The sequence below is a fragment of the Ptychodera flava genome, unplaced genomic scaffold (assembly GCF_041260155.1).
Source record: "Ptychodera flava strain L36383 unplaced genomic scaffold, AS_Pfla_20210202 Scaffold_31__1_contigs__length_3010019_pilon, whole genome shotgun sequence".
Taxonomy (NCBI): Eukaryota; Metazoa; Hemichordata; class Enteropneusta; family Ptychoderidae; genus Ptychodera; species Ptychodera flava.
In genome coordinates this window covers 59,041-73,359 of record NW_027248353.1, presented here as the reverse complement: position 1 = coordinate 73,359, position 14,319 = coordinate 59,041, and the positions used below count along the sequence as shown (strand labels likewise).

The 14,319-nt window shown below is 38.6% G+C and overlaps 1 protein-coding gene across 1 annotated transcript in view; it reads left to right on the top strand.

Annotated features, from left to right (window-relative positions):
* The window catches only part of LOC139127398 (flavin-containing monooxygenase 5-like), a 147,742-nt gene extending 135,218 nt beyond the window's left edge, over positions 1-12,524 (top strand). The window contains exons 7-8 of the mRNA XM_070693316.1: positions 9,902-10,153; positions 10,678-12,524. Of these exons, the coding sequence (XP_070549417.1) occupies positions 9,902-10,144 (243 nt within the window). The 3' untranslated portion in view covers positions 10,145-10,153; positions 10,678-12,524. The remainder of the gene's footprint in view (positions 1-9,901; positions 10,154-10,677) is intronic.
* The last annotated feature ends 1,795 nt before the right edge of the window (positions 12,525-14,319 follow it).

Sequence of the window (14,319 nt, the reverse complement as noted above, 5' to 3'; positions counted from 1 at the left end):
AAGGATGACAAGCTTTCCACGGAAGACTTTGATTACGTCATGATTTGCACAAGCGCTTTCAACAAGGCGTTTACTCCTTCATATCCTGGGATGGAAACCTTCAAGGGGACAACAATTCATGCAAATCAGTACCGAGAACCCAGTAAATTCATAGGAAAGAAAGTTCTAGTCGTCGGTAAGCCTAACGAATCATTTTCTCGAATGAGTATATTTTTTCTAATACACGTGTACATAAGTATCATGCCAATACAAATCAGTACTGTCGTGAAACAGAACCGAAAAAGAGGGGGTAATAATTTTAAGATTAAGTTTTTTTTTCTGAACATTATTTAGATATGTGTTCCGCTAATATTCATTTCATTATTCTCTTTTACAAGGCGGTTCTTACTCGGCTGGTGAAATATCATCGGAAATTGCACGAAATGGCGCTGAGGTAAATATTGAAATCTTGTAAAGATCAATTTCATAATTTAATGAATCACAACGTGTATGTTTCTGTTCATTAAATGACAATCATATATTACAAATGAAGAGATTTGCAAATACAACAATAATCAATTAAGTACTTGCCATATGTGACGAGGAAAGTAACGTGGAGGTATGTAATGTTTTGACATTCATGCATGTTCGCAGTCGTCATTTCCATTTGATGTTACGTTGTCTCATAAAGAATCATCACTTGTTCATGATCACTTTACGACCCACATCAGCGACGAAGTTTGTCGATGAAATCGCATGCACTCAGTGCAAAGAATCAGTTAGAGCGAGATATCTGTCATTATAATAAGCATTTTAGGGAAGTGTAAAGTCATGGGAACATATAAATGAATTAATAAAAAAAGCAACTAATAAGCTGCAACAACGCTGTAAAGTGTCGAAGAATATTTTGATGTTGTCCGGACGAGGTCGTACGGCGGAAGGGCCCGAGCATGCGAGGGCCCGTACGCCGTACGACTAAGGGCCACAAAAGCCGTATCAGGTCCGTAAAGGTTTTATCATATACCTTATGGTGTGATGTAGTTTACATAATATTCAACATTTTTAAGGAGATAAAAATGCGTGCGATATCAAAAGTTCATCGCTTTTGTGTCAGTGTTCATAAATACGATGGCCGCTTCCCGTCGCGGATTGACATACATAAAGACGTCATTTTTTTACCTGTAGAATTCTAGAACGCGAAAAGCAATATGCGTATTATATGTGACCAACAGAGATCAAGGCAAAAATCGAGGTGTAAGAAGGACAAAAGCGTGATGTCAGTTTCTTGTAATTTATACTGAACAGGCACGCACTTAGTAGCCTATACACAGAATTTCACTAGAATTTAGAAATAAAAGCCGCGCAACTACGACCTTAGCGAGCAGACGTTTTCCAAATCTCGCGCTGGCTTTGTGTACGAATGGAACGTTTGCGGATAGCAACGCGCGTAGTAACCAGAATCGAGATAGTTCAGAAATGCACGCGATTGCCCAAATTTTGCACCGGGCCGGGGCGTGATACGTAAAAAACATGCACGGATCTGAGGGCGCTTTCTTAAAACATCTTTACCTCCACACAAGGTACGTACGTCTGTACGGCGCTTATCTGACAAAACGTGCTTATCTGACAAAACTCTTTTTAGCAATACCCTGGGGAGTCACTTTAGCCAGCGCACTTCATGCGCGCGGTACATGTCGTCGCTTCGTACGATGTTGTGTACACAGAGTGTGCCAATTTAACGTTAATACGAAGGATTTTGTTTCTGTAAACTACTCTCAAATTGTTGACATATAGTTTTTTATTGTGGTTGTTCTTCCATCGGCCGGGCTCGCGCTCGCTCACTGTACAAAGTACTGTACGAGCCCATGGAGATAACTCCGTGTTGCAACATGTAGGTGCTTTTCTTATCATCCACTTGCATGTTTATTGAATATAATTTATGTACTTAAATGGCAAAATTAGCGATCGAGGAAGGTGATGAAAACAAAAACAAAAGTACTCTGCTTGCCATTGCCGCATTGTGATGTGGTGATTTTGATACTCCCGCCACCGTGCACCGTGAGAGCGCACGACCTCATGTGACCTCGTGCCCTCTCCTCTACCCCTTAAGACAGCCTCTATGTGTTGATCGATGTATACACAGTGGTTAATTGAGGTGCTCGGCGATTTTACGCAATCAATGAAATTTACTGTATTTTTTAACTATTTTATGGCTATTTTGTGATGTTTGTGATTTTAGACTTCTGTAATTAAAATGTCATTCGTGTGTTTAAACAGACGCAGTATTTTTGTGACTTCTGTGTGAGGGATTACTTTCCACAAATGAGTAAGGCTACAAGCAGTAATTAGTTATTTTTGTCAGATAAGCACGTTTTGTCAGATAAGCGCCGTACATACGTCCGCGTAGCGTGACAGTGATGTCACGCCCGCGACATCTGTTTTCAGGAGTGTCTTAGTGTGAAAAATAAATTGCCGCCTCTCCGCTCCGCACGATCTATACAGGTTAAAGTAATAAATAGCCTACTATTGGTAACAATTGTAAAGACACCAGAACATAAAATGTTCCTCTCTCCTGTGACTGTTTTTGAGTTCCGGTATTTTTCGTATGGTGTTCATTGACGTATGGAGGATTCTTCGCACGGGCTGTTGACTTCATTGAAACTTTAGGGAAAATTGGAAGGTTTTCTCAAAGTATGTACTAAGTGGTATGGTTATCATGCTTATATTAAACCCGAGTCTTTCAAGAACGAAAATGAATACCTCCCGACATTTTAGGAAGGTTGTTGAAGGTATATCGACAATTCTGAAAGAAAGACGGCGATGACAACAAAACGTTAACCTGATAAAATGCGCTTCACAATTGTAAGGTGTACAGCACAATGTGAATACCATGAAAAGGTTTTAAACCATAAATATGTCGGAACAATTAACTTTTACTTAACTTTGTTTTCTCTGTTTATTTAACTCTTCGAACAATGGTGCTCATGAAATGGCGTATCTTGGTGTTGTTTGAAAGTCGACTTTAAATTTATTAAATGACATATTTCGATCAGTCGTACAGTCATGTATGAAGAAAATGACTTCCAAAGGTAATGGTTAAAATTCAAGCTCAGGATATTGTCTATCTTTATTTTCTTTTAAGGTATACCTTAGTATGCGGCATGGATTTTGGATTCTCCCCCGTATCTGCAAGGACGGCCTCCCATACGACATCAGTTTGTTCAGTCGTTCAGTGGTTTTGTCGCACCAAAGCTAATGGCAGCATTGGAGGGAGCGTGTAAAACGAGAATGAATGACCACAGTAAATTTGGCTTACAGGTAATTCTTAAACTGCCAGTATTACGTACAAATTGAGACATACAGACACTTTCAACAACTTATCTGTTGTTTCACATGTACAAGAGGTAGTCTAAAGTATTGTGGACATAAACTTCTAGGTTGCTCCTATTTTATGTGAAGTTCTTCATCAAACCTTATCAGCGAACACCACCGTCGCAAGTGAATATTTAACATAGAAGACGCTTCTCCTTCTTAATCCCTCTTCGCAACCTACATTATGCAAACATAGCGGAACACGATTGAAACTAATTTGGGATAATTGGATGAAAGTAATTATAAGGAAAATGTAAAGAAATCAAAACTTTTACAGCTGAAATTTTACAAAATGATAGAAAAGTGTAAAATTTGAAATATTGTTCACATCGAACAACACAACGAAAAGGCAACGAGCATTGCATACCTCTTTCATCAGATTCATTTTTATGAAAAGAAAGTTCATTTTTGTATAAATGTACTAAAGAATCGAGACAAACTGCTTAAAATTTCTCTAATTGACGACTTTTGAGTCAGGACACTTTTGAAACGCCCCTGACTTTTTTTTTAATTCAAGGCTTCATAAACATTAAATTGAGTCAGGGTACATTTTAAATGGCCCTGACTGACTTATCTGTAATCAGTCGAAAAGCTTCATTTTGTTCGAGGATAAAAGACAAACTGAGATTATTACTAGTGTTTCAGTAATGAAGAAACTCAAGACAAGCTCACATATTTTCATTCAAATATGAATATTGTTCAAATGTTTTGAACAATAATTCATTTGATACTATCATGCACTGATTCTTACTCACAACATTTCAACAGCATTGTAAATTTTGAATAAATTTTTAAAGATTGTTAGTAAATATGGTGTAATATTAGACAAAAAATTCTAAAAATTCTTGAGAAATTTAGCCATTCAATTATCCCAATATAGTTCCAAGCGTGTTGCGGGCAACTAGATCCTTCACGACTGAAACTCTACCCTGCCCTCCCACCGTTATGTAACGTTGTGGTCTTCTAAGTACACCGGAAGGTATTGGCCAACAACATTCCCACATGGTTGTAGAAGTACTATACTGTCACTGACTTCTAAAATGAACTATAATGATATGGATTAGGACAAGGTTATTTACTTTCATCTCACTTGGGTATTAGGCTTCACAGTTATTTCAAGGTAGCTTGACACTCGTCCTTGCTTAAATTTACCAAATCTAACAACAGCATTTTCGCTTTGGCGTGTAGAGAGATTTATGAATACGGTTATTTATTATGTAATGTTGGCCTGTAACGTTTCTCTGCTAAAGTTGTCAGAACAACGTTACGATAGGATCAACATAGGATTGGTGAATGTCTTGAGGTATGCACTCAAACACACCGTGATAAAATATAATGAAACAATTTACACACTATTGCATTGCAGAGTAAAGAAACATATCCAATTGACAAAGGCTCGATGATCTGTGATGATATGCCAGATAGGTTGGCTCAAGGTCAGATTAAGCCAATGGTAGGCATTAAAGAGTTTCAGCAAAATGACGTCATTTTCAAAGATGGCACTACTTTGGAGAATGTAGATGCCGTCATCTTTGCCACGGGATATACCTTCGCCGTGCCAACAATTGACGACTCATGGCTTTATGGTAATGTACTTTTTAAATATCCGACCATTATCATACATGTTTTCCCTATATTGTAATTCTCTTATTGTTTAGAGGGTACTGATATAAACCCGTATTTTGACATTATCTTTTCACTGTATCCGGAACTACTGACAGCCACGCGTACACGGAACATTTGCCGGTGTTTTAATATACATAAAACAGCTGAGCGGAGAAGACTTATGACACTCTGGAACGTCATTGTGATTAAGGTCAAAAATTTGATTGGAACAAATTTGGGATAATCGGACGGTGACGTAATCTCGATTTTAATCTACAAATGTATGCACATCTGCTTTTTCTTTTCAAGTTACACACTTTTTATGGGTAATTTGTAATATTGCAACATTAAAGTTGCGCACCCACTTGGTAACATTTAAACAAAAAAACATTTTTATGCCAACGGTCGATATTTCACGTAGCGACTGCGCGCGGATCACGAGATATCGATAGAAACATTTCCTCAAAAAAGTAAAAGTTTGAATTCCGGTGGCCCACCTAAATTCAGCTTCCGAACATCGAACGTTCGGCACTGGGGCCATTGTCAACTAAGCTATGGAGTACGAGTCTATGCTTACGCTGCTTGTACGCCACAGTACCACTCGCGTCGGTGATCGGTCATGCCCCGTGGGGGAAAGCCGAGTCTTACTGACTCGGAGAAAAAACGGAAAACAAAGTTTGCTGATTCCACCATAATTCGCATAGGTGACTAGCACAGATACGTGCGGTTGATACATAGCGGCCGCCGCGTGGTATGCACGCATACCACGTGGCGGCCGCTATGTATCGAACCACGCGTAACTGTGTGGCAGACGACAAAATGTAGTCATCAGAGGCGGCTAATATTTTACACGTAAAAACTAATATCTATGTGGTATTGGTTAAAAAATATAATAGAACTGACTGAGAATAATTAAAAGGACAAAAACTAAGGAGAAGTTTAAAAAAAAACTTACCTGAAGTGAAGGCATAATGCTGTTTATAAAGTGGGAGATAAAGTTGCATCGTTCGAACTTGTTATGGACTCCCTAGAATATCGTCAATCAGCACAACAACAAACCTTCGGGGGATTTCGGGTCATAATCAGAAACGATCGTAAAACTTCGGGATGTGAAAAATACGCTCGGGAAATGACATGTTTTTATCGATATCTCGCGAACCGCGCGCAGTCGCCACGTCAAATATCAACCGTTGGCATTGAAGAAATGTGTTTTAAAAATGTTACCAAGTGGGAGTGCCTCTTTAATCTACAGGGCACCCAACACTTTTGAGAAGTTTGAAAAATATGAAGATCCAATTATCCTAAATTAGTTCCAATCGTGTCAGGTACAAGTACAATTGTACCAAAAAAAATCACGATCGTATTTGAAATTTGTACGTATTGCGACCTACACCTATCATCCCATTCGGTGCAGTTTTTTTCATATCGTTATATGTACGCTGCTGAAGATCACGGTCCCTGTTGCAGTGCATGCTGACAGAATCGCTATACGAGATGTGTCCTGTTGACGAGTTAAAATATATAGGTTGTGAATTACATAGTGTATACCCATAAGCTACAAAACTTCGACAACACTGAACCGATAGAGACAGTGCACGTATTATATTTCCGATTTGTACAGTGACCTGAGTGAGATTCACAGGTCATGATTCCATGCGGGTTTCAGATATAATGAAAGATAGACTCGGGGAAAGGCAGATTTTGACGTTCATGTTGTCAAAATAAGTTTACTTCTATTCAGGTAAACCAGTAACAAATATACGAGCATGCAATGTAAATATATGGGGGCCCGTTCTGGTCAAAAATATGTTTTATTAATTTTAGTATGTTAGAATTAATTTTATGTAGACTGGAATTAATAAACTAGCACCTCGAATTAAATGTACGTTTCTTTTAATTAATTTTTCATATGCTTTAATTAATTTTGTGTAGTCATGCCGAATTAATTTTATGTGTTCCAATTAATTATTTCTGCTTATCTTTCCTGTAATTAATTTTATGTAGTCTAGAATTAATTTTGCTAACATTTCAAATTATCTATATGTTTTTTTATGTGCAGGAATTAATTTTATGTAGTCTAGATTTAATATATTAATTCCTTCAATTAATTTTGGGTTCAAAATGTTTTCACGTGCTGCAATTAATTTAATGTGTGCTAGAATTAATTTCTACTAGTGTCTTGAATTAATTTTGTGTTTACTCGAAGTAATTATGTGTGTTCGCTCGAATTAATTATGTGTTTGAGCGAATTAATTATATGTGTTCGCTCGAATTAATTATATGTGTTTGCTCGAATTAATTATATTTGTTTGCTCGAATTATTTTCGGCCGATCCCACAGTCCTTTGTGCACGCTTTCTTAAACAATATGGCGGCTCCCTACCGGAGTGGTATTATTCAGGCGCTCGAACCGTGATCAGATCTGTGACAATGGAAATCGATAAACTGATCACAAAAACTTTTGTAGTGTCTCCTGTCTAAGGGATCGTGTATGTGATTGCCCATAGAGCGAAGCCCGACCAATTTTATGTTTACGTCAGAGGCGAACGTTCACCCGGGCACCCTTACTATCGGGCTTTGTCAATCATCGTGTACTGTAGTGTACTGCAATGTAAAGCGTACGCAGCATTCGAAAATGAAATCTGCCGAACAGATATCTACGAATATGAAAACCAATAAAGAACTTAACAATGACCACCAGGCAATGTCTCCAAGCTTGATTACTGTCAAATGTCCCTAATTACAAATATAGCATTCGGCAGTTTCACCTCTATCTGTATACAGATAGACACAGGCGCTTAAACCATAGACCCTCGAGAAAAACTTAAACTGTCGCTACGCGAAGCCGGCCTGTTTTCTCCTCCGGTAGGCCTATACAGGCCGGCTTCGCGTAGCGACAGTTTAAGCGCCTGTGTCTATCTGTATACAGATAGAGGTGAAACTGCCGAATGCTATATTTGTGTACACTGCACTACACTACAGTACACGATGATTGGCAAAGCCCGATAGAAAGGGTGAACCTTCGCATCTGACGTAAACACAAAATGGTCGGGCTTCGCTCTATCGGCAATCACATACACGATCCCTCAGACAGGAGACACTACAAAAGTTTTTTTGATCAGTTTATTGGTTTCCATTTTCACAGATCACGGTTCGAGCGCCTGAATAGTACCACTCCGGTCGGGAGCCGCCATAATGATTTAAGAAAGCGTGTGCAAAGGACTGTGGGATCGGCCGAAAATAATTCGAGCAAACACATATAATTAATTCAAGCGAACACATATATCAATTCGCTCAAACGCATAATTAATTCGAGCGAACACGTATGATTACTTCGACCGAACACAAAATTAATTCAGACACTAGTAGAAATTAATTCTAGCACACATTAAATTAATTGCAGCACGTGAAAACATTTTGAACCCAAAATTAATTGAAGGAATTAATATATTAAATCTAGACTACATAAAATTATTCCGGCACATAAAAACATATAAATAATTTGAAATGTTAGCAAAATTAATCCTAGACTACATAAAATTATTTACAGTAAAGATAAGTAGAAATAATTACTTAAAGCTCATAAAATTAATTCGGCATGACTACACAAAATTAATTAAAGCATATAAAAATAATTAAAAGAAACATACAATTAATTCGAGGTGCTAGTTAATTAATTCCAGTCTACATAAATTAATTCTAACATACTAAAATTAATAAAACATAATTTTGACCAGAACGGGCCCCCATATAAATACCTTTGAAATGTTTTAATTGTACTGCAACAAAATGTGGGCCTACATGAACGAGTTACGATGCCATTCAGTGTACTCACTTCACGTTTTCCCTAACCCGCTAATAAATTCCTTTCTAAGATGGTATATTCATCATATTTGTCGTCTAAGGACATGTGTAATTCTTGGGGATAAACTGACTGGTACGGCTGCTATACCTCTTGCATTCATGAATACAGCGAGGAGTAAGCAAAGTCGATTTCAATGATTTCGACTCCAATTACAGAACGTCCTTAGGAAAAACAGTCATTACCAAAGCATACATGTATGATAAAGGATTATTACCCGAAGTTTAGTCGATACCACGTCGCATTCGAGCGATGTGTCCGTAATTTGGCGAGTTGCGCTGCGTAACTCGTCAATATACGGACACATTACTCGAATGCGACGTGGTATCGCCCAAACTTCGTGTAAAGAACTCCTAAATATCAGATAAAGATGACCTTTAAGTAGAGACCTGCATATTTTCTATTTCGGTGGGGGGATCTCATGATATGAGAGTGCAGTTAATTGTAAATATTAGAATAGGCCTATATCCGCAGCAAAATGTGTTGTTACCGTGTTTTCATTAGACACGGTTTTAAAAGTTGAGAATTATTTCTCTCCCTTATTGGTCCTACCCATTATCTTTCCCAGACGAACATGACAAAGCTGAGATGTACAAGTACATCTTTCCAGCGCGCCTAGAACATCCTGAAAAGCTGGCGTTGATAAATGTATTGGATAATCATGGATCGCATTGGCCAGTAGCTGAACTACAAGCCCGAGTAGCGGTCAGGGTCTTTGCCGGGCATATTGTACTGCCAGATAAAGCAACAATGAAAAGAGAAATTGACCAGAGAATTAAGTATGAGAGAAATAAATATTATTACGTAAGTATTAACAAAGAGAATTGTATTATGGAGAGGTGATGTAGCCTGTATAGACCAACGGAATGTCAGCGATTGTTGTCTTGTACATCAAAAATATTGAGACTGCGATAAATTTTCAACGACTACGATTAAGTAATTTTCTTCGTGCCACGAGATAATGACAAATATACTTTGACTCACATAATGTCATCAAAACTTTCTCCTAACATTATTTGCACATAATGGTATTGCATTTGATACCTTCCATTTATATCTTCTTCATACTTTTTGGTACACACAGATTCCTCCCGGCACTTACATGGAAGAACTGGCAGATATGATCGGTGTAAGACCATCCTTTTGGCGGCTACTCCTGACGGATCCGAAACTGGCCATGGCTTTCAAGTACGGCCCTATGGTACCTTACTGGTATCGTCTGCAAGGTCCAGGAGCATGGCCTGGAGCAAGGGATAGAATACTGAATGCTATAGAAAACACAACCTACGCTTTGAAAGGATACCCTTCTGTCAGCGAGGGGAAATAAACCTTTATTATATTACCATGCCCTGCCCGTCGCATTTTGATTGGTCGAGCTGAACCACATGACTGACCACAAATACACAATAATGGTTTGTTTACATGCCCGTGAATATGAATAATAAGATTAACAACTCAAAGTATGGTAACTTTACAGCTGAAACGTAAATCATAATCAATCACAAAATAAAATGGAGCACTTGTAGGTCAAGTTGAGATACTTTTTTCTGAAAACATCCCCGGATTTGCCATTTTTTTACAGCGCGCGTGACAGTGCGTCGCGTATTGCTCAGTTTCAGGGGCCCAGTTGTCGTTCGCTCCTGAAATTTTCGGAAATTTTGACGGTTTTCTTGGGTTCGCTGATAATATAATGGAAATAACAGACTCCGCTCTGACCATTAACGTTTATTTGTGGGCGCGGGCTCGAGGAAAGCCAAATTAACGGGCTCGGCAAGCCTCGCCCGTTAATTTTTGGCTTTCCTCTCGCCCTTGCCCACAAATAAACGTTAATGGTCAGCGCGTCGCCCGTTATTTTATATTCTATCATCGTCACTCAAAAAAAATATTGAATGTCAATACAATGATTTGCATTGGAATGTATCTGTCAAACTATGTAACCATTGGCTTTGTTTACCAATTTCCCGTTATTATCAAGCAGTATGTTATTAAGTCATTGTATATGTGCTGTGAATTCATCGGTAATATGTATGCATTGCGCACAATAATTAGTGCTTTGATTGGCGTGATGATAAAGTTTAACTTCAACATAGACCGATCTCAATTAACCTGTGGTGTCTTTGTTATTAATAGCACGTTGTTTAAAAATCCACTAATCCACTTTATAGTCGCGCCAGCGGCTTACTGACTACGCATGCGCTTATTCATAATATACTATGCGAGTAACCGGAAGTGTACCCTTCTTTCATGGGCGCCGCCATGTTTTTTTTTTGAGTACTCGTAAATAAACAAATACGAAACAAATTACCATGATATAACATGCCTTTTATAAAATATACCTCTTTTATTAGCCAGTAAATGTAATTATACACCTTGTCGCTGATACAAAGTATCGTTGATATAGATAAACGGAGAAAACTGTCGTGCATATGAACGGGGGCATACGCAAAGAATGCTGGGATTGAATTATAGAAGAGCGCCCCCTGTGTCAATAATTAGATTCAAAAATTGCAAGTTTTAGACGGAACGCTATAGTTTTCAGCTTGCAAGTGGAAGGTGGGCAGTGCGGTTACCATTGCAATGATAATTATTGCATAATACGTCCCTTGTTTAGCGCAATAGGCTGTTATCATTGTAAAAATTGCCAATTTTTGTCCAAAGTTTTTACACGCTACAGAAAATCTATACCTGGCCTGCTGCAGGGTTTGACGTCGTGTAAGTACGTGAACTGCTTTCATCAGAGGGAAACTGGGCATAGTTGTCATATAAACGTTTATGAAGTAACAATTACAGTTTGTCATGAATCAATACAAATAACATTGCCAATCTTAACCCCTGGCGCGACACCAAGGGCTGAGCCCTATATAATATTACCATTGAAGAATGCAAATATTAATTAACATTATTGTTAAATTTCATATTATGTCGATCTAATATTAGTTAATTTCATAGACCAGTATTGAACACAATCTCGATAATTCAAAGACCACAGAAACTGCTTTTCATTGCATCACAGACTTTATCAGGGAATCCTTGGACAATCAATCAATCGGCAAAGTTTATAAAGCGCCAAAATCTAAAACCAGTGTTTAGCTCCATGATACTTGATGGCTAAACTGCTCTTCATTGTCAGTTTTTTTTTAAATTTTCCAAGTCCGGGGATTCTCTGATGTCGAGTGGTAGTGTGTTCCACAGGTGAGGGTTTTGTAAGTTGCAGATGTAAAAATTCTCGATGGACGAAGGACGTGTGCGAGTTGGAATTTAGGGCCGGAGTAGATCACTCATGTATGCAGAAGTCAGGTTGTATATTGCCTTGAAAGTTAACAGCAAAATTTGCAGTCAATCCGAAGACGAACTGGTAACCAATGGATATGGGTGAGAACTAGGGTGATCGGCACAAACTTCCTGGCGCATGTGAATATTCTCGTTGCAGCACTTTCCGCTCGTTGAAACAGGCCTATTGTGATACCTTGGAGTCCATATAGCAGACTTGATGAACAACAATAGTGAAGTTTGGCTGTTAAAGTTGCAAGCTTCATTAATGAGTTACCATAGTAAAGATCCAATCCTGTGGACACGGCTGTACATTACTTTGTAGTGCATGCTGAACAAGTGATTTTTGTCAATGACCATCCCGATATTGCGAGCAGATGAGAGTTGAACCAATGTATTAGCTTTTGTAGAGCTAGTAATAAACGTACTGAAAACGACATAGAGTCTTGTGGTATTTCATGACATATAAGCAATGATAAACATACTGGTCGGGTATACAATAGATTATTGCCTCGGTTTGTAATTAGCTAGAAATGGAGATAAACTCTCCACTTGCATTTTAATAATTCTTTAAACTTCATTACGTTATTGTTGAAATTCTCACCAAGTACGGCGAGAATCGTAATTTTCTTTGTGAGAATATCATACTCATCATTTACTGGTGAGAATCAAACAGACTCGCTGTTCACTGGTGAGCAGTGAACAGCAAGTCTGGTTGATTCTCACCAATGAACGGCGAGTCTGGTAAATTCTCACCATTAAATAATGAGTATGATACATTCTCACCGTGCTTGGTGAGAATTTCCAGTCTCACGGGTGAGAATCTGTTATCATACTTTATTCTCACCAAAGAGTGCATTTCTCGCAGCTCACCGGTGAGAATTAAAAAATTCTCTCTGACAGCGGTGAGAATAACAAGAGATTCTCATAATTACGAGAAAGCGTCACTTGGCGCTCCAGTCTCGCTGTTTTTTCCTATAGTGAAATAGCTGTGCATTTTCGCTCTGATAACTTCCTTCGTATCATCTTCATCGGTTTTCCGTTGTACTTTCCGTCGTAAAGTTCATATCGATAGCAAGGTTTGCATATCAAGCATACACACTGTTAGAATCGATCCCCTTTTCCGACAGACGTTTCATGAATTCGCCGAGGTGTAGGCGCCCTTTCGGGTGTCATTCGACTGATGTCGGCATCTCCATCGTGTCTGTAAAATAAAATGACAGCATATGCTTCGACAGGTTGTAGTACATGTGTTTTTATATTGTTGCGAAAATACATATTCGAGTTACCGAGACTTACGCTGCCTTCCGCAAAGATAATACCACCGAGTGTTTACTGAAAACCGACGTGACAAATATAGCAATTTTACATTATGTCTTGTTGCGTATTGTAATACCATGAAGCTAAGAATTCGAAGGAGGCAGTTTCTAAGGAACGTCACGTGACGTCCGACAAGAGCGTTTTGCTCTTCACCATTGTACCGTGTAACGTTAAATTTCTTGAATTACAATTCGATTTCGATGACATTTAGCTAGCAGTTGACAAAGACACACACAGCTTTTTTCATAGATCGCGTTGTCCGACTGGTTCTTTTATCCCGGGCGTTAAAGGGATTTTGAGTTTTGACTTCACAACGTCAGATACCAGTACGGAAAAGGAGCAACGTTATGCGGTAGTCTGTAACTATATATACATGGATAGCTGTCAACGATGAAAAGCCTTTACAAATGTGACACAGTTCGGTATAAAACAAATCCCAATAGGTGTACCCGCATGCAAGTACATATATTTGACTTGTCTAGTTCGTGTTCAAAATACAGATGACACGGCTGTGAAAAAATCCTGGTAAGTTCAGCCTGAGAACGTTGCTATGTGACCTATATACTTTTCCTTGTCAGAACAGCAATCCGACTACTCCCGAAATAATCCGTGAAAAACGGAAAGGTCATTCTTGGTGCAGAAGAAAGTGTAAGTTGAAATGAAGTCATTGGTAGGCGGCCTTCAGAGGCCTTGCGATACTGTAATATGATGACCACAGTGCACGTGGACATATAGAAAGAATAAAATAATATATGTTGGTGAGAATAACTAAGTTAAGTTTGCACGAATTTTCAAAGCCAACTGGCGAAAAAAAAACGGGAGGGGTGTCAAAAGCCAAATACAAGGGCAGTTGGCTATCGGACGCGAATTGTTACGCGGTCTTAAGAGGCACTGCACTGCGAGACTCACTGC